We start from the raw sequence: 19,293 nt of genomic DNA, 5'->3' as shown, positions 1-19,293 counted from the left end.
GTGGGGCCAAAATGGCTGACCAAAGTTTTACATAGGAATATATAAAAAAAATCTTTAAAAATCTTCTTCTCAAGAACCACTATGCCAGGAAAGATAAAAAACACTTGTGGTATCATCCTCAGGTATTGTAGATTCAAGTTTGTTTAAATCATGACCCCCGGGGCTAGGATGGGGCCAAAATGGCTGACCAAAGTTTTACATAGGAATATATAGGAAAAACTTTTAAAATCTTCTTCTCAAGAACCTTTGGGCCAGGAAAGACGAAACTTATGTGGAATCATCCTCAGTTAGTGAAGATTCAAGCTTGTTCAAATCATGACCTCTGGGGCTAGTTTTGGGCCCAAATTGGCTCACCAAATTTGTACATAAGGATATATAGGGAAACCTTTTAAAATCTTCTTTTCAAGTACTTCAAAGCCATGATTAGTGATATTTTTCTATTTATATGGAATCATCCTCAGGTAGTGTAGATTGTACATTGTTCAAATCATGACACCCAGGTGGGTTAAAATTCAAGCCCCCCCCCCCCCCCCGGTTAACTTTCAGTTTTGATCTGATATGTGCTTTTTCCTAGTAGATGTGCTCAGGTGAGCGATGTGGCCCTTGGGCCTCTTGTTTGATTTAAATATCATTGATAAATTCTTCAATGTGTAACTTTTGTTATATGCATATATATTCAATGCAACAAAACAGGTACTTTTATACGCTTGATTAAATTGGACGTTTCAAATTTCATTAAAAAAAAATTTATCTAAAGGAAGGATATTGTATTTAAAGATTGCATAATATCTATTGAAAAATAGGGTTACCCACAATACCCAAATAAAATGTGCTACTTTCCGAAAATGAACTCCTGGGTAATTGCGTAGTCTTTATTACGCTTTAAATTCACGTATACAGGTATTTATTACACAGGCTTATCTTTAAAGCATATGAAATCAACTTTCTCTTTTCTCAAAAGGGCTTGAATATGAAAGTAAATTCCCAATGAATATTTTTTTAGAAGGATTAATTTTTCAAAAATTATGTACAGTCCAAAATCTAGTATACGTATTCCCTTGTTTACAAAGAGCATGTACATATTTTTAAAAATTTCACACAGAAAGTAGTGTCCTACTAGAAATATAATATTAACTTTATAAATTCAAAAAACAAATGCCTTACACTCGGAAATCAAAACGGACTGATATCTTGGACAAACCAATAGGGCGACGTAAAAGAAAAAAGGTAAAATGGTATAATGAAAAAGGACTTGATGATTGTAAAACTATGTTGACAGCTAAATATTTAACATTCTATGTCATTTTTATGAAAATATAAGAAAAGCCTTTAACATAGAATATTTGTTCAGTTCACAGATAAATGAGATGAATATTTCATAGGTATTGCCATGAAAATAAAAACAAAACATCAATTTGAAAAAAAATCCTTTCATATAATATTGGAAAATTAAGTTCAAATTCATGATCGTCATGTTATTGGTTTACTGTAAAATATTTATTGGTTAAGTTGAGCTCAATATTGCACAGAACATATTGCACAGGACATACTTTAACAATACATGAACATGAGAAAAACGCGTCATGATTACGTTTCTCGATTACAGAAAAACCCAACTATCACATATTTGCGAAATAAGCGAATAAGACATACCTACAGATTTATTTCTATCAACAACCATGTAAAAATATTTCTTATGTTCTCAAATTCCAAAAATACCCCATCATGTACTGATCATAGGGTCACTATTCCCTGTCCTTGATGTTAACTTTGCATTAGACAACAGTTGTATAGTTTTCATTAAATTTATTAAAGACTTGGAAAAGCATGTACAATCTTGTGTCATTCATAACTGTGATGGACAAAAGGGGAGAGTAGGTGTTAAATGGTATCATTGCAGAAATCTACAAATGAAAATAGGGTCCAGGAAGGACAACTGGCATACCGACTAAAGAGTACCAGTGGCCCTGTGTCGGTCATAGGTGCCTTGGATCCCAAATTTAGACACTAGGCAATTGGGCACTGGAGAATTGCGAGCACATCTGTATACCCTGCTTCCGATGATTGCTTCTGGTCAGCAGTACTTTAACACCCAAGTACTCCAGTACTCCAGGGTGCCCCAGGCCTTCAACTTACCCGGTAGCTACGACCCCAATCGAAAGACTTCTAAATTGACTTTTTACTTTACTTTTATTAAACTTTACCATAAGTTGGATACCTTATAAAGAACCTGTCAACCCAAAAATGCGCCCTCAACTTATCTGCAGGCTGGACAGGGAAACAACGAGTCAGATATGTTCAAAAAACCCTTCCACTTATCCCTCCGGACTCGCCACAGGCATCAGTATGATGTTCCTCCATTACTTTACATTAGGGGAAAACTTTCCTCCTCCCTAGAATGAAGGACCACAATCCACTTACATTACATTATTTAAGAAAGTCATGTTGCCTAGCTCAGGGGGTTGGTTCCGTCAAATCTAAACAAGTCTGTATTGTTGACGGAAATGAAGCGTGAGAAATAACACCCCGATCCAATTCTGTGACAAATATTGATAAATTTTTGTTGAATTATTTTGCGTTTCTGGTCTATCTTTTTTTTTTTACCACTGTTCAATGGGGCTATTTCAGCATTTTAATTGAGGGGTGTGATCCACCATATGAAGTGGACAAACCTGTAGAGAAACCGAGTGTTAAACTAGTCTATGATGTCATCTCATTCAGTACAGTGAGATCAAGGTGGCTTTAATTCTACATCCTAATAGTGTAATAGTGACAAAATAAGTTACACATTTATATGATATTTATGAGAAGACATATGTAGCCATTGCCCTTAAGTGATGGGAGCAAGTTAGACACTGTTGCTTAATTTACCGTAATTTTGTATTATTTCAATGCATATAATGTTAATGTGAATAAAACAGATTTCCTTACTTTTCGAAAAATGTTTATCCTTAACGCAAGAAGGTAAGGCTACGTAAAGAGGTTTTTATTCAAAAATATAATTAAAACCCATAATGACTAAACCTACCACACAGAAAAAGTTTAGACTTGGTATAATATACGATCTTGTTACCCACGACATGTCATAGTCAGTACATATTATGACGCCATATGATGACGTCATCGAGATCTAAAACATAAGTTTACAAGGAACTTCAACAAAATCGCTCCGGGGCAAGGGCATAACTTACTTTGTTTTACAGAAACGAGGTAAACATTGAGGGAGAATATATTCTAAGGATTCAAGATGTTGCTGCAAAAATGTCGACACTTGAAAAAATGCATGGGATATGTGCAGCAATTGTATTAATTTTTAGAATAATCTCTTTAATATGAAACATTATCTATTTTGAATTAAATAGGTTATGTCGTTGTGTCGACGTTGTTTTGTTGATGTGTTTATTAACTGAATGGGAAAGAAAAATGACATCATTTTGTGACGCCATAATGTGAAGCCATAATTTTAACATGCCGTAGGTACTTAGTTTAAATTAAAAAAAAATTAACTTGAACTTCCCCCGTATATGAAATAAACTAATTATGCATTTTCATTAGTTCATACGCATAGAAATGCCTATATTGAGCCTTAACTCACTCGCATATCTTTACTTTATGTACTCTCGACACGGACATGTTATGAAAATAATACACCATAAATAGAGCCTTAGGCTTTTCTTCTTCTTAAATAAGCATTGAACCCCATTCATGTTAATTGAAACCTCTTTTGTGTTTGCTGAAAATTTATCCAATAACGAGGGAAATTTTATAAGAAGATGATAAACAAGTAAAATTTGGGACAAAGATGTGTCAAAGAAAAATCTTGTATGACGTTTGTCAGGACTTAGACAAATGTTTTGTCGAAATGGACATTGATTTTTGAGAGAGTATATACGTACAAATGCCTAAAACTCGAAAAAAGCAGGAATATTTCTACAAACCTTTTTATCTCTTTCCTTGCACTTGGAAATACGAAATACTTGCTCAAAATTAAGGATACTTGCATTTTTTTCTTCACAAAATAAATAAAAAATAATAATGTGCTTTATTTTATGATGGCGTCAAGAAAGGTGACCAATTTGAAATGTACAATTTGTATGAGGATTGTTTTGCCTGAAGTCAGAAGAAGACTTACATGTAGTAAATGAACTTACTGTATTTTAATTTTATTTCAAGGGCATTGACTGTCCAAAACATGTTGCACAATTCACACACTTCTGCAAATCAAATCTAACGTTTTATTTTTCTCTTCAGGGATTTGAATTTCAAATACGTTTTTGAGAATGTTGTTTGTATATGTTTGTTTATATCAAATAGTGAAAATTTATGTAGCACAATGGAAAATCTGCAGAATAACACATGATCAATACATAAAGTATTCAAAACGTTACATTCATTTTATATCATTTTACCACCAAGAAATAGTTGTACATTTTATTGTTATTGAATAATGAACAAAGCTTTGTTTTTGTTGATAAAAAAGATTCCAAGTAGAATATTGTAAACCTCAGGATAAATTTGGTTAATTACAGTATGTTTTAGCCTACGTCATATCCTTAATATAAGCAATATCTTTCTGCGAATTATTATTTATAAAATATTAATTGGGGTATCTGCTAACTTTCGTGTTGAATTTTAGGAAATATATAAAGAGCAAGTCAACTTTGCATTGATTGCATGCCAAAATCGGAATGTTTTTAATATTTGACGGTAAAATATTTTTCGGTCTACTTCTATACAGTTGAGCAGTCAACAACCCAGATAAATCTACTTAAAATAACTATTATCTATATATTTATGTAAAACCCGCTAGAGCTGTCCTTGAATTTCCGCAATTGTAATCAATCTACTTGTACGTTTCAGAAATAACTTGAATTGTAATTTGACCTCGGATTTTTTAAAAATGATATCAGATCTGTGCCTATTCAAACATACCTTTTAAATAATTCTTTGTAAGTGCATATTCACAGTAGGTATATTTGACAACATCATTAAAGGAACATGTCTGACATTCGTAAATCCAAGAGGAAGAAAGCGACAGAATCACGGCGCAAAAGAAAAAGGTATGAAAAACGTAAGCAATAAACAGTCATAAAAATATTTCTATATGAAAGAAATATTTTTACTTGGTTTTCTGTTTCCTCATTTTGTACGTTATGTACATGCTTAGCAAAAGGATAACTCCATATTATATACATTTTTCTTCCTGGTAAATGTTTTAAATTTTGTTATTCTAGTCCAGCGAATACAGTGTGGTCATACTTGTAAAATGATCAATTTTCCGAAATGACCGCTTATAAAACTTGTTAATGGTATAAAACTCTTTATTAGTACTTTTTTTTAAAAACTGTTTTCCAAATTCTTATTTCACATTGATGAAATAAGAAGATTTATGTACCTTTTACTCACCAATGTGAGATGACTTTCTCGGGTGTAACTATTGCAGCACGCAGAGCAGCACACAGAACGACGATATTATTTCATGGGATGAATATTTCATGGGTATTGCTTTTCTGTCAGCGAAAAGGAGCAAATATGAAGTTCGAAAGGTAATTATAGGCAAATATTCCGAAATTCTTCCTTTTATGATGAATAGTTATCGTCAATTCCGTATTTTTTGTATTGTGTACTGAATAGGTCTTTTACATGAATCGTACGAAAATATCTGTAGAAAATGACTATTTGATATTTTAAAGGAAAAGAATAAAAGGAAAATTAAAAAGAGAAAATAAAAAATACTTCATTCCCATCAAATATCACTTGAAGTTAAATAAATGTTTCTTTTATCTTTTAACTTTTCTCATACCAAACTTGTTCACGGAGCCTTGGCGAGGGGATAAAAACACACAACGAGTTGGATACAAATTATATCCAACTACAAACCATGGGAGATTCTTTTTATCCCATGTTTTTAATACTTCACAACCGATGTTTTACACTGCTTTTATATGGAAATCCGCTATATTTTACTTCATCACGCTAACGCAAAAACCATAATTGTGACGTCATAACGGCACTTAAGTGTGGGATATGAAAACGATACTGTAGTTTCCTTATTTTTAGCGAGTACTTATTATCGTGAATGGGCTATTCAACATCAAATCGCGAGAATATCAAATCGAAAATGGTAGATTGATCTAGAGATCTTACACAAATTTCAGCACAATAAAAATGGGCGAGTAAATTTATTTCGCGCCTTGTGCCTCTCGCGAAATTACGCGATAATTAATTCCACGCGTATATTAAGAATCTACAGTATCACTTGACCTATATCCACTAAATAAGGGGTAAACATGTGATAAAATATATGATAAAGATATGAGATTTTATACGACGAACAATTGCAGGTTGGTGCGTGTATAGTCAACGATGAAAACAGAATTGTTTCAACTGGATATAATGGTTATGTTGATCCACTGAAAAATGATGAAGAACAAACAACTTCAAATGTCAAAATTCGTCGTACATCGAAAATACATGGAAAAAAGAACAACGATGATATATTTGAAGGAGAGGAAAAACGTCTATCTGGTATACGTCTTTCTCACTTCTTACTCAAACAATAATTCAGTTTGCACAAAAAGTCACCCAAATTAACTAGGTATCACTTACATGTACCTCATGAGAAATAAAACCATTCTAATAAATACAACAAAGATGTTAAAAACAAGCTTTAAGAATAAAAAAAAAAAAAACATTAACTTAAATTCAAAAAGTACTAAGCTTTCAATATTAAGTTGAATTTGTTTAATTTTAAGAGACTATTTACATTTGCGAAATTGACTTGAAAACCATTTTCGTGTATACTCACGCGTAGAAATGTACAACATGCCCTAACGTAACTTCACAACAAGGCTACAGTGACGCTTGGTAAAATTCAACGATATAGGGCAGCGAGAAATTCAAATATTGAGTATATTTTAGTTGCTTTCATTCATGTAAAATGTAAGTATAAGTAATGTTTTTGAGTTTAGTGTGAATTATTGGTGTGTGAATCACACAGACTTGCACGTAGGCTTTTTTCATGAAGCGCTAGCACGCTTCATTAAATATGTCTTCGTGACAAGTCTGTGTGTTTCACTTACTAATAACTCAAACAAAACTTAAAAACATTCCTTAAATGTATAAAAAAAAATGCGTTATTTTATCTTCTAGTTTGTCATGCTGAAATGAATGCTGTTATAAATAGACACGGCACCAGTTTAAAAGGCTGCACGGCCTACGTTACGTTCTTTCCTTGTAATGAATGCGCCAAACTGCTTGCCCAGTCACGGATAAGTAAAGTTATTTATTACGCCAATGACAAAGCTGACAGCGAAAAATACACTATCTCGAGAAAAATACTGGACTTTGCAGGCATACCATACCGGTAAATATGTTCATCATTTACACAATTTTGAAAGTTTGCAACATAAAGAATAATAAAATTTAGCAAGCTTAGCACCACATTATCATATTCTCAATTTCAGTTTACATACGTGAAAAATGACTACTCACTGTATGTTTCTGTACATGTAGGTACTTACAAGTAATAATCGTTTGTGACAAAATGTTGTTTTTGAAAATATTTAACATCACACAATGGATTTGAACTTGCAGTATAAGGAATAAATCCTTTCTATGTGACTCTTAAGTAAATAACATAACTACTGTGCCTCGCGGGCAAGATCTAAGTATATGAAGCAAACATGCAAGACTCTAACACTAGATGTTATATGTACGGACGTGGATACATCTACAATTAATTCTATGGATTAATCGCAATCCCTGTTTTCGTCCGGACATATTTCTCAATGTTAAATCACACAATCTATAATGTTAAAAATAAGTAAATGCAACTGTTTGTAATAATCTAGGATATTTGTGGTACAAAACATATATAAATCAAAATACTCATAAGTTTCTGTTTAACGTTTTTCTTTAAACACCTTTTATTTTATTTGATTTTTACCGTTTCAGTTCGTACAATCTTCTAAAAAAAAAGAAGAAATCATTGTCTTTCTGGAAACAAAAAGCCTATCATCTGTTATTCTGATTGCCAAAAATTTATATCTCGTCCATACTTTCTTATTTCATAGAAGCTACATAGAAGAAGGAAAAGATCCAGCTCTAGGTAGAAATGAAATCACACTGAAGTTTGAAGAAATTGCTTTTCCCAAAAGTCCTAAAAAACGAAAGGAACGTCCAAAACTAAATTAAAGAAAAACGACTTGAAATAGTGTTGTATGTAAAAAGACTATAACCATCTCAAATCAATCGGTTCTATTCTGATACATTTTAACACATTTTTTAATTTTTTTTTTCAAATTGTTCCAATTGTTTGCTCTGTTTAACTGCAAACCAATAGATATTTTTTTTAGACAAGACCAAAAATATCTCAAAGAGTTCTTTGTATGTACCACTGAAGATGTTTTTATACGTTTTAATAAATATCGTTAAAATGACACTATCATTGGTAAAACAAAGGTTACTACTCATGTATTTTATTAATATTTATCAATCATTATTTAAATGACCACTAGTTTGTTCGTTTAAGTTTTGTTTAAACAACCTAAAAATTACAAAGTGAACAAAGTTTTTAAGCTTCTCTGACTAATATTAATATAATCAATTTTATTTTCTGAATGAAACATAAAGAAAATTACGGGTGGGTCGAAATATGCATAGGAGTAATGTAAACGGCGAAGATAACACATAGTGACTGTTCTAATAAAAATCTATAAACAATACAAATATGTAAAGAAGCCTTAAAACAAGGACCCTAGAGGTTGGAACAGGTGCAGGCATACCATACCGGTAAATATGTTAATCATTTACACAATTTTGAAAGTTTGCAACATAAAGAATAATCAAATTTAGCAAGCTTAGCACCACATTATCATATTCTCAATTTCAGTTTACATACGTGAAAAATGACTACTCACTGTATGTTTCTGTACATATAGGTATTTACAAGTAATAATCGTTTGTGACAAAATGTTGTTGTATAGTAGTAGTGTAGTGGTATTATGTGCCATTATAACTGAGCTGATCAGATCGAATATCTTTTTTCAAATATTCATTAAACATGTATGTACTTGGGAAGTGAAAACTGAATTTGAATTGCGTTCACACGGGAGTTTAATGCGAATTAGTTTAATTCGTATCAATTTACAAGAGACGGTTATAACGTGATACACTCCAACAATCCCAAACTTTTCTGAGACGTCACCTTATGAATATAAAACGAGAGCTAGTTTGCTTTCATTCTATGTTTGGTTTAGCTTGATGTTATTTACATTATTGATAGAAAACAGAAGTTATTTTGTGTTTGTTAATTTTTTTTTTATTTTTTTCATTCATATGTGTTATATTTTCGATAGAAGTTACATTGTGATAGAATTTTTTCCATTATGAAAATACTTTTGATAGATTTTTTTTTACCTTTTTAGTTTGTATCATGGATAAATTCAGTGTGTTAATAACTTAATGACTATTGATATTCATTTTAACTGAAAAGGTATTTTTATATGTTCAGTTCTAATGAAAGAGTTACATTTAAAAAACAAATTATCTTAAGGAAGGATATTGTATTTAAAGATTGCATAATATCTATTGAAAAATGGGGTTACCCACAATACTCAAATAAATTGTGCTGTTTTCCGAAAATGAACTCCCGAGTAATATGCGTAGTTTTTATTATGCTTTAAATTCTTTAAATTCAATATATATTTAACGCGGAGAAAGGTATATATTTATTGCACTAACTTATCTTGAAAGCAATCGATATCCACTTTCACTTTCGCTTTTAAAATTCGCCTTAAAGGGCTAGGATATTCAAGGAAATTCCTTGTAAGTATCTTTTTAAAGAAGGATTAACTTTACAAAAGCGATACATAGTCCAAATGTCTATATGTAGTATATATTTATTCTTGTTTACCTTGTTTAGAAAAAACATGTAGATATTTCAAAACTTTTAAACAAAAAGTAGTTTCTTTTACGTAATATAACGTTTATAAATATAAAAAGAAACATGTCTAACACTGGAAAATCAAAACGGACTGATATTGTGAAGGGATCAACAGGGCACCGCAAAAGAAAAAGGTACAGTGATATTATAATAAGAGGTGTTTTCAGTGTTAAACTAAGTTGACAAATAAATATGTGACATGCCATTTTTATTAAATAATATGACTTTTAACATAGAAATATCTTTAAGTCCACAGATAAATGATGTTATTTCTTGGGATGAATATTTCATGGGAATCGCCTTTTTATCAGCGAAAAGAAGCAAGTATAACGTACGAACGGTAGGTCATCTTTTTAAAATCTATAGTTTGAACTATCTCTAATTAAACATTAAAATGCTAGAACCTTATTTATGTTAAATCATGACATTTGCTCTTTAAATGGAAGTTTTAAAAAGCAACGGATAAATTGCCATAACCTTTTCAATCCCCTTTTCTACGACGAATTGAACAAAAAATATATACAAATAAAGAGTAATAAACAGGACTACGGAAGCCCAATAGTGCAAACGAAATTAATATATAAAGAAAAACGAAATTATTAAATAAAGAAAAACGAAATTAATATATAAAGAAAAACGAAATTATTAAATAAAGGAAAACGAAATTAATATATAAAGAAAAACGAAATTATTAAATAAAGAAAAACGAAATTAATTAAATAAAGAAAAACGAAATTTATTAAATAAAGAAAAACGAAATTAATATATAAAGAAAAACGAAATTATTAAATAAAGGAAAACGAAATTAATATGTAAAGAAAAACGAAATTATTAAATAAAGGAAAACGAAATTAATATATAAAGAAAAACAAAATTATTAAATAAAGAAAAAACGAAATTAATATATAAAGAAAAACGAAATTATTAAATAAAGGAAAACGAAATTAATATATAAAGAAAAACAAAATTAATATATAAAGAAAAACGAAATTAATATATAAAGAAAAACGAAATTATTAAAAGTAGAAAAACTGAAACTAAAATACGGAATTTATAGAGGTGCACGGTAAGGGTCTGAACCCATAAATCATTAGTGCACCGCGTCTGATGGACCTGATTTTGTTTCGACAATAAACGAGCGAGATGTTTGCCTTTACATTAACCTTTTCCTACATCGAAAACATATCCATTACAATTCATGGATGGGGAGAATTTAACCTTTGATATCTAATTTCACAACTATTTAAGAAAACATGAACGTTAAGATTCCATTGTTTACAACTCGTAATTGTTGAATTTTTAACATTAAGGAAATTCCCTTATCCATTATTCAACTATCGCACAATACATTCATTAGAAAATGCTGTAGAATAATACGTTATCGATCGGACTTGGGTTTGTTTGACATTATAAAAAATTGTTTAAAGAGAACAGGTGCAAAAAGTAAAACAAGTCAAAGAGGTTACAAGAAGTAGATTTTAATGATTGCTTACTATATTAGAAGTAAAGCAAATCGCCTTCAGTTGATTCCTTGGTCTTATCAACGCATAATTAGAGGTGATGTACTGGCTACTAGTACTTGTTCTCACATATTATAAATGTCAAACTCTCAATCTGTACTATTTATAAGTCAGTGGTACTATAGTTCTTGTTCTCATATATTTTAAATGATAAACTCTCAATTTGTGTATTTATAAGTCGGTGATATTTGTGAACAAACAATGCACACTCTTGTAAATAACAAATCCCACAAAGTAATCAAATCATTTTTCTTTTTATAGTTTAAACAATTTAAGATTTATGGGTACACAGATCGGACGCTAGGTTAAGTTCGTGGGAATCCAGTAATACGATACGCAAGGTCCTGACCTTTTGCAATTCAAGTTCTCTTTTGAATTGGATGTCATTAATTTTAATCAAGCAGAAACAGCCACCCTCATGATCCTCTATGCATAATGCCACACATTAACAAATTACGTATACCGTTAAACAATTATTGACAATTTACTTCAAACATTAGATTGAAGTATTTGTTTCAGTTGATATTTTCTCTTTCTCCCTCACTCTCCTTTTTATTTAATAATTTCGTTTTTCTTTTTTTAATAATTTCGTTTTTCTTTATATAATAAATTCGTTTTTCATTATATATTAATTTCGTTTTTCTTTATTTAATAATTTCGTTTTTCTTTATATATTAATTTCGTCTTTCTTTATTTAATAATTTCGTTTTTCTTTTTTTCATAATTTTGTTTTTCTTTATTTAATAATTTCGTTTTTTCTTTATTCGAAAATTTCGTTTTTCTTTATTTAATAATTTTGTTTTTCTTTATATATTAATTTCGTTTTTCTTTATTTAATAATTTCGTTTTTCTTTATATATTAATTTCGTTTTTCTTTATTTAATAATTTCGTTTTTCTTTATATATTTTTGGTTTGCAGTATTGAGCTTCCGTACAGGACACTATAGGAACAGATTTCAACATTTGGAATGCATGTGTACAATTTTTCCTTTCTCATAAACGTAGATTTCAATGAAATAAAATGACGTTGCGAGAGACAAAAAACATATGTATTTAATTAAGAAGCTTTGTAAAGTGAAATGTGGCTAAAATTAAAAGGAATCTTATGTAAATAGTGTACTCCTACTAAAAATTAAGTTTTATATCTTATAAGAGGGTTGTTTGAAAAGTTCGTGGACGGGTTCGGTACTGACTGCTGTATTTGTTTGTTTAAAGTGAAACTTTCCAGGATGCTTCTATTTTATCACATTTCCAGTAAAAACAGAACTTTTCAATTTTTTGGTCCATTAAATAATTTTTTAGCCATTCTAATTTCTTTGGGAAGGGGTCACGGAGCATTCTCGTTTTCTGCGTATTTGAATCTTTTAAGTTTATACTGTCATTACAAAATTTTAAAAAAAAGTTCCTCTCGAAAATTTATAATATTCAATATGACATCTCAACAATGGACAATCGTCATATTTGAGAAGTTTCACTTATTTTGAGCATGTGTTTCTCAGAATTTCTATTCACAATGAAAGGGGGTGGTCTCGATTCACCGTTGAAAATGGCGTAAAAACTTGACGTCTTAGAACAGTGCGCTGTGATAAAATTTTTTATGGTAGTAAGAAAGACTCCTTTTGAGACAAAACAATTTCTAGATGAATGTGGGGATAGGTCAAAAGTATCAAGAGGAATGGTGAAAAAGTGGTAGAAACGATTTAAAGAAGGACGATGTGAAACTTGGGATAATGAAAGGTCAGGACGACCTCCAACTATTGACTTGGACTTTACGGCGTCTGTGTTACAAGATCTTTAGAAAAATAGAATATAAACAGTAAGGGATATAGCGGATAGATTTGAAATAAGTGCGTCCATGGCAGGTGAAATAATCATAAAATCTAAAGGTTTGTGCTCGTTGGGTGCCGAAATTACTTTCTACTGACGAATAAAATTGGCTTATCGTAGCATCGAATGAGTTTCTAAGAAGAGTATTCATAAATTATAGAAATATAACTACGTCATAAAAATTGATATAACTTACATAAATGTAAGTAAAACTGGCTGAAATTTGGCATATTATTTCAAAATATATCATTATTTAATGTAATATACAAAATCTTTCGAATTGCAACATATCTTCGGAGAAAATAACATCGTCCACGAACTTTTCGAACAACCATCTGATCCAATTATATTTGATAAAAATGGACGATGTATTTCATGAGAGTAAATATATTAAAGATTATGCGCATATTTACGTGTTTAATATCTACCGAGAGTCTTTTTGGCTATTGGATGTTTCTGATGACATACAATAAAATAAAATAATTAAGTAATTAGATCACTCTGCATTGAAAAACAATTAAGAATAGAATTTGCAAAATTGTAAAATGGTTCAAACTCTGTGAATTTTATTTTTTGACCCTTTCTCCTCCATTCAAGATAATAATTTATGGAGAAAAAAGGAGAACAAGTAAACTAAAACGTCACCTTTTTAAAACTTTGTTGTATTTGCTGCGTTTAATCCAATATATTGGTAGAGCGTTCGCTTTGTAACCGAGAGGTCCGCGTCCATTCTCGTTCGCGCACCGCGTCAAAATAGGTAGTGATTGTTCCTTCGCCAAGCGCGCGGCATTAGAAATGAAAGTCACGGGTCTTTCGGATATGACCCTGAGAACGTAGATCCCGTGTCACGGTAGGCGTTGGCACGATAAAGAACCCTCACTGCGCTATGACCCTAGGTGACGAGTATGATTTTAAATTTGAGGCTCTTCACGGGCATATGATGACCTCTCTATAGGAGTGAAAATTGGGACGTTAAAAAATATACAATCTGAATCAATCAATTTCTTTACTTGTACACTTAGCGTTTGCCTCTGTGCTAGAATCCATGGAACTTTGTCAAGTCAGTGTAATGTAATTCTAAACTCAGTCTGGTGTTAAACTTTCAGGTTGGAACATGTATAGTTAACAGTGAGAGAAGAATCGTTACAACAGGATACAATGGTTTTATTGACCCTCAAAGAAAAAAGACCAAACAGAAAAATGATCCAACATTTTCAAAGAGCAAGGCGGAGCAAAGTCTCTTTGGTACTTCTCTAGTTTCTTCATATTCCAGAAATTGTTTTCTTGTAAAGCTAAAAAAAAATCATAAAATGAAAGTTATCTTCCTTTGAATATTTTGACGTCTAGAAAATATGATTTTTATATTCAGTTTGCCATGCTGAAATGAATGCCGTTATAAATAGACACGGGACTAGTCTTAAAGATTGTGTTGTGTATGTTACTCTCTTTCCGTGTAATGAATGTGCCAAGCTTCTGGCACAGTCACGGATAAGTAAAGTGATATATTACGCCAATGATAAAGCCGAGAAACCCAAATACAAAGCATCTGCAAAAATACTAAAATATGCAGGAATAAAAGTGCAGTATGTATATTTTTTATCAATTACTCGATTCTACAGTAAACGACATTCAATTAATCAATGTTAAATGGCTATGTTCAAGTTCATGTTTTAGAAAAGAGTTTTGCACAAGGATTATTTCCTTTTTTATGTTCATTTGTTGACAATCTGTAATGATTATTATCATAATAGTAAGATAGAAAGCAACTTTTTAATTCAGACAAATATTTATCATTTCCTCATATAATTGAACTCCTGTTAAGCCCTGAATTTTCATTTGGGTTCAATTATCAATGTTTTGCGGAACAAAGAGGGTTACAAATTTATATTTGTGATAATTAAAAAAAAATGAAGTATAATATTCCTCAATTTCTCTGAAATATCGTTTTTCAAACCACAACAATTTTACCCTCAATAACCAAGTGATTTTTACAGTGTTAATTTTTCTCTGTAAGATTTTTTTTGCAATATACCGGGTTATGTAAAATTATTTATCGAGGACCAGGCAATTAACAGTTTTAAAATGTCAGAATTATTCGAACTAATCGACTTCTGCACAGAAGTAAAGTTAAAACCTTATCATAACTTGTAAGTAAGAAATATTTATCTGAACATCCTAAGTTTAAAGAGGATTTGTTCTCCCACATTTTATCGTTTTTATATATATATATATATATATATATATATATATATATATATATATATATATATATATATATATATATATATATATATATATATATCTATATCTATATATCTATAAATATCTATAAATATATATATATATATATATATATATATATATATATAATTTAAGAAAAATCCAGTGTTTTGGTACAGTAAAATATATCCAATGAACAAAAGTCAGAAATCACAAATCTCGAAAATCATTTTTACTGTTAGCGCTTTCTGCCTAATGGCTCTTCAGACAGTTAAAAGTTAAATATAAAATTGCTTAGTAACGTTCATAAGCACGACGTCAAGTATTGTCCATTGTGACGTCATAATAACGTTAAAAGGTAGCATTATAATTCGCACCGTTACAATCACTTAAATAAACCAAAAAACAAGTAGAAAATAACTTTAGTTAAAACTGAAGTAATTATTTTCTGTTAAGTTTTGGGTTAAATAGTTTAATGAAGTAGTCCTCCTTTGCTACTCTGGATATTTCACAGTCATTGTGCATTTTATAAAATGGAAATAATTTGAATTTCCCTTTCCCACAGGTAGCAAAGTGCTCACTGCACGGCGTATTCCTTACGCTAGGGTCCCGAATTTGTTGTTTATGGACTCGCACTCGTGCGTTCAGTTTGCCGGTTTGTCCTATGTAGTTTTCATCACAGGTCGGACAGGTTATGCAGTAAATAACATTTTCTGATTTACAGGTCATGTTGGCGTTTGGTGTTAATTTTTTACCACATTTTAAAGTTTTTTCGCTTCCCTCCTCCAGATATTCACATGTTCCACAACGTGGGTCACAGCACTTTTTGACGACTTTGGCATTGATTGTTGCAAATCTTGCTCTGGTTAGGATTTTCTTCAGATTGGGTGCCTGTCTTCTGCTATTAATAATTTGAGACTCCTTGATGATGTCTTTTAGATTCTGAGATTGTTCTAAAATGGGAAAAAATCTCCTGGCTGATCTTAAAATATTGTGGTTGCGTGGATTGTGCGTCACAACAAAAGGGATGTCGCTTTTTTCACTATCATCCTTGCGGCGAGTGTTTCTTAGTACAGAAGTAGGAATGTTTTTTGCTTTTTCAATTCCGGCATTGATAAGATTCTCCGGATAATGTTGTTTTTGGAGATATGATTTAAATTCTTCTAACCTTTTCAAGCGTAATTGTAACGGTGCGAATTATAATGCTACCTTTTAACGTTATTATGACGTCACAATGGACAATACTTGACGTCGTGCTTATGAACGTTACTAAGCAATTTTATATTTAACTTTTAACTGTCTGAAGAGCCATTAGGCAGAAAGCGCTAACAGTAAAAATGATTTTCGAGATTTGTGATTTCTGACTTTTGTTCATTGGATATATATATATATATATATATATATATATATATATATATATATATATATATATATATATATATATATATATAATTAAGAAAGTACATATATTAGATGTTTAGGAGAAAAACAAATATAGACAGCAGGAAAGCTTGATAGTCATTCTTTTTAAGGAAAACGCACGATAGAAGATGTCGTTATATCCAAAATAACAGAAAAGTATCATCATTTGTGTAAAATAGAAACATTGTCTGATTACCACATAATACTGTAGTTAGGAACTGCATGACTGTCAGCGTTGTATATGATATACATCTAACTGTCAAATTGTGTGTCGTCTTTTCTTATAGATGCTACAAACGACTTAAACGTGAAAACAGATCCCCCGTGCGGAAGAAGATCATGCTTGATTTTGAAAAGATTGCTTTTCAAAGAAATTAAGAGAACAAGGAATTTCAAAAGTCTGCATGCGTTTTTATTTTCTCTGTCTGGGTGGTTTAAAGTGATCTACGTTTTTAACAATTTCAATTATTTCCGCTCTTAAATTTCTAGGAATAATTAGAGTGAAACTAACATAACTTTCATTTCAAATTAACAAGACGCCCCGTTTAAAATTATGAATTTCCTGTTTCTATATGTATATAACGGGAAAGTGTGATTGTATTCATTTCTTCAGTAAGCATGATAGATTTGAAACATGACTATTGAAATTGTACTGCTTTCAGGAAATGATTGTTTTGATAAGAGTTATTACTTACTTGCACAATTAGTATTATAAAAATTCTATGTTAATCAACGTAGTGATCATTATGATCATTTTGTATATGTTGCTTGAATAGTATACACTCAGTGTACTTCCTTATTAAAATCCCAAAAACTAATACATGATTACATGCAGAAATTTGTACAAGATGAATAGGTAGGATATCGAAAACGAATCCAAAATTATGAAGGAGAAAAATACTAATTTATACATGTTTGTAAAAAGTCGAAAGTTGTTTTTTTAATTTTAACAAGAGGGTTTCATTAAATTTTATCTCTGCTGATCTTTTGGCTTTTCTGATCAAAATTTGTCGCTGTTGAGTTTTCACATGTTCAACTTCTTCTTTAGAAATACGCAGTACCGTTAATGTTTACACGGTGAGAAAACATGTATTTTTTTCGGAGATGCTATTCTTTAAATATTTTAACTAATTTTATGCAAATTTAACTTAAAAAGTAATATGCTTTCTTTGATCGTCAGTACGAGAATTAACGTTACAGGAAGACGTAATTTTTCTCTGTAAAAGCTGCAACGATGATTCACGATCTAACAAACACAAAAGAAATTTTATTGTTTAAATTTATTTATATCTGTATATAAAATTATTCTAGGTAGAATTAAGTATGTGATTAATATATTTGTTAAATGTCCATGATTGAGTGTCTGATTTATGGAACAGCTGATGCTCAAAATATATATACAGGTAATTTGTTTAGAGGTGTTAAATGACTTATTTTTTACCATGTTTTATAAGAAATAAAGGAGAGTAGTAGATACAAATATAATAGTATTAGCAAGAATTGTGAAATCCTTTATTTTTGTGGGGGTTTAATTTTCGTTGCTTTCGAGGTATGAAGAGTCCTACGAACTTATTTCCACTACGAAATGCAAAATTTCATATACATAATAACTTATACATACTTAGCCAACAAGGAAATCAAATCTCCATTGACATTTTTTTTTCCTTAAACCTCGAAAAATTTACACCAGGAAAATATGTGATTTATCATTGTTGATAACAATTAGATTTTCTATTTAAAATTGTTACGCTATTTGAAAATCACGTGATATTTTGCAGAATTGATATCACCTTTTAATTTTAATAAATTAAGTGCATATTTGTGTTAAAATTCAAACTTTAATTCTATTAATATCATAATTAATTTATGAATATATATTGTTTATAACAAAAAGTTTTCCATGTGAAGAATCTACTATTTTCTTATTTATATCATATTTATATAACTGCCTATGGAAATTATTGGTGGCCAGCTTCATTAAAAAAATTAATAAAATTCATTTGATTTGAACAGTATCGCAGGACTTTTATATTATCTAATTACTTCTAAGTGGTATGATTGAAAGCTTGTCATGATCCATTGAGAGTCTTTGCACCAGATTAACATATTAAGAGTTTTAGACTACCCTCCAATTTACTTACCAAAAGTTTTCGGATGTATCAGTTTACTAGGCTATGAACGGAGAAAAAAATGAAGAAAAAAATCATTAAAAAATGCTCTCAAATTTAATGCCTGTGAAAATTCTGTAAATAATATTCTTTTTTACTATAAAACATTAATTTGGTTTAAAATATATATAACATGATCTTCCCCTGGATCTGTGCAAACAACTCTACGTCCAGTTAAAAGGAATGTCGT

General features: G+C 30.5%; 2 protein-coding genes across 3 annotated transcripts; both read left to right on the top strand.

The window, feature by feature from the left end:
• Nucleotides 1-4,908: 4,908 nt before the first annotated feature.
• LOC134238308 (deoxycytidylate deaminase-like) lies at nucleotides 4,909-8,388 on the top strand. Its single transcript, XM_062720433.1, has 5 exons — nucleotides 4,909-5,060; nucleotides 5,444-5,546; nucleotides 6,345-6,528; nucleotides 7,153-7,366; nucleotides 8,076-8,388. The coding sequence occupies exons 1-5, from the start codon at nucleotides 4,999-5,001 to the stop codon at nucleotides 8,194-8,196; spliced, it is 684 nt and encodes a 227-aa protein (XP_062576417.1). The 5' UTR covers nucleotides 4,909-4,998; the 3' UTR covers nucleotides 8,197-8,388.
• A 119-nt stretch (nucleotides 8,389-8,507) lies between these two features.
• Nucleotides 8,508-17,848, top strand: LOC134238307 (probable deoxycytidylate deaminase). 2 transcript variants are annotated; one of them, XM_062720432.1, is made up of 5 exons: nucleotides 8,508-9,828; nucleotides 10,196-10,286; nucleotides 14,400-14,538; nucleotides 14,663-14,876; nucleotides 17,223-17,848. In XM_062720432.1, exons 2-5 carry the CDS (start codon nucleotides 10,236-10,238, stop codon nucleotides 17,311-17,313), a joined length of 495 nt encoding a protein of 164 aa, XP_062576416.1. In that variant the 5' UTR covers nucleotides 8,508-9,828; nucleotides 10,196-10,235; the 3' UTR covers nucleotides 17,314-17,848. The 2 variants fall into 2 exon arrangements, with proteins under 2 accessions (XP_062576416.1, XP_062576414.1); XM_062720430.1 differs by lacking the exon at nucleotides 8,508-9,828 and adding an exon at nucleotides 9,835-10,080 and having other exon boundaries at nucleotides 17,223-17,847.
• The last annotated feature ends 1,445 nt before the right edge of the window (nucleotides 17,849-19,293 follow it).

The sequence above is a fragment of the Saccostrea cucullata genome, unplaced genomic scaffold, assembly GCF_032062105.1.
Source record: "Saccostrea cucullata isolate Sc308-1 unplaced genomic scaffold, CSIRO_AGI_Scuc_v1 ctg3238, whole genome shotgun sequence".
In the NCBI taxonomy this organism is placed as follows: Eukaryota; Metazoa; Mollusca; class Bivalvia; order Ostreida; family Ostreidae; genus Saccostrea; species Saccostrea cuccullata.
This window is presented reverse-complemented; position numbering and strand designations above follow the sequence as displayed.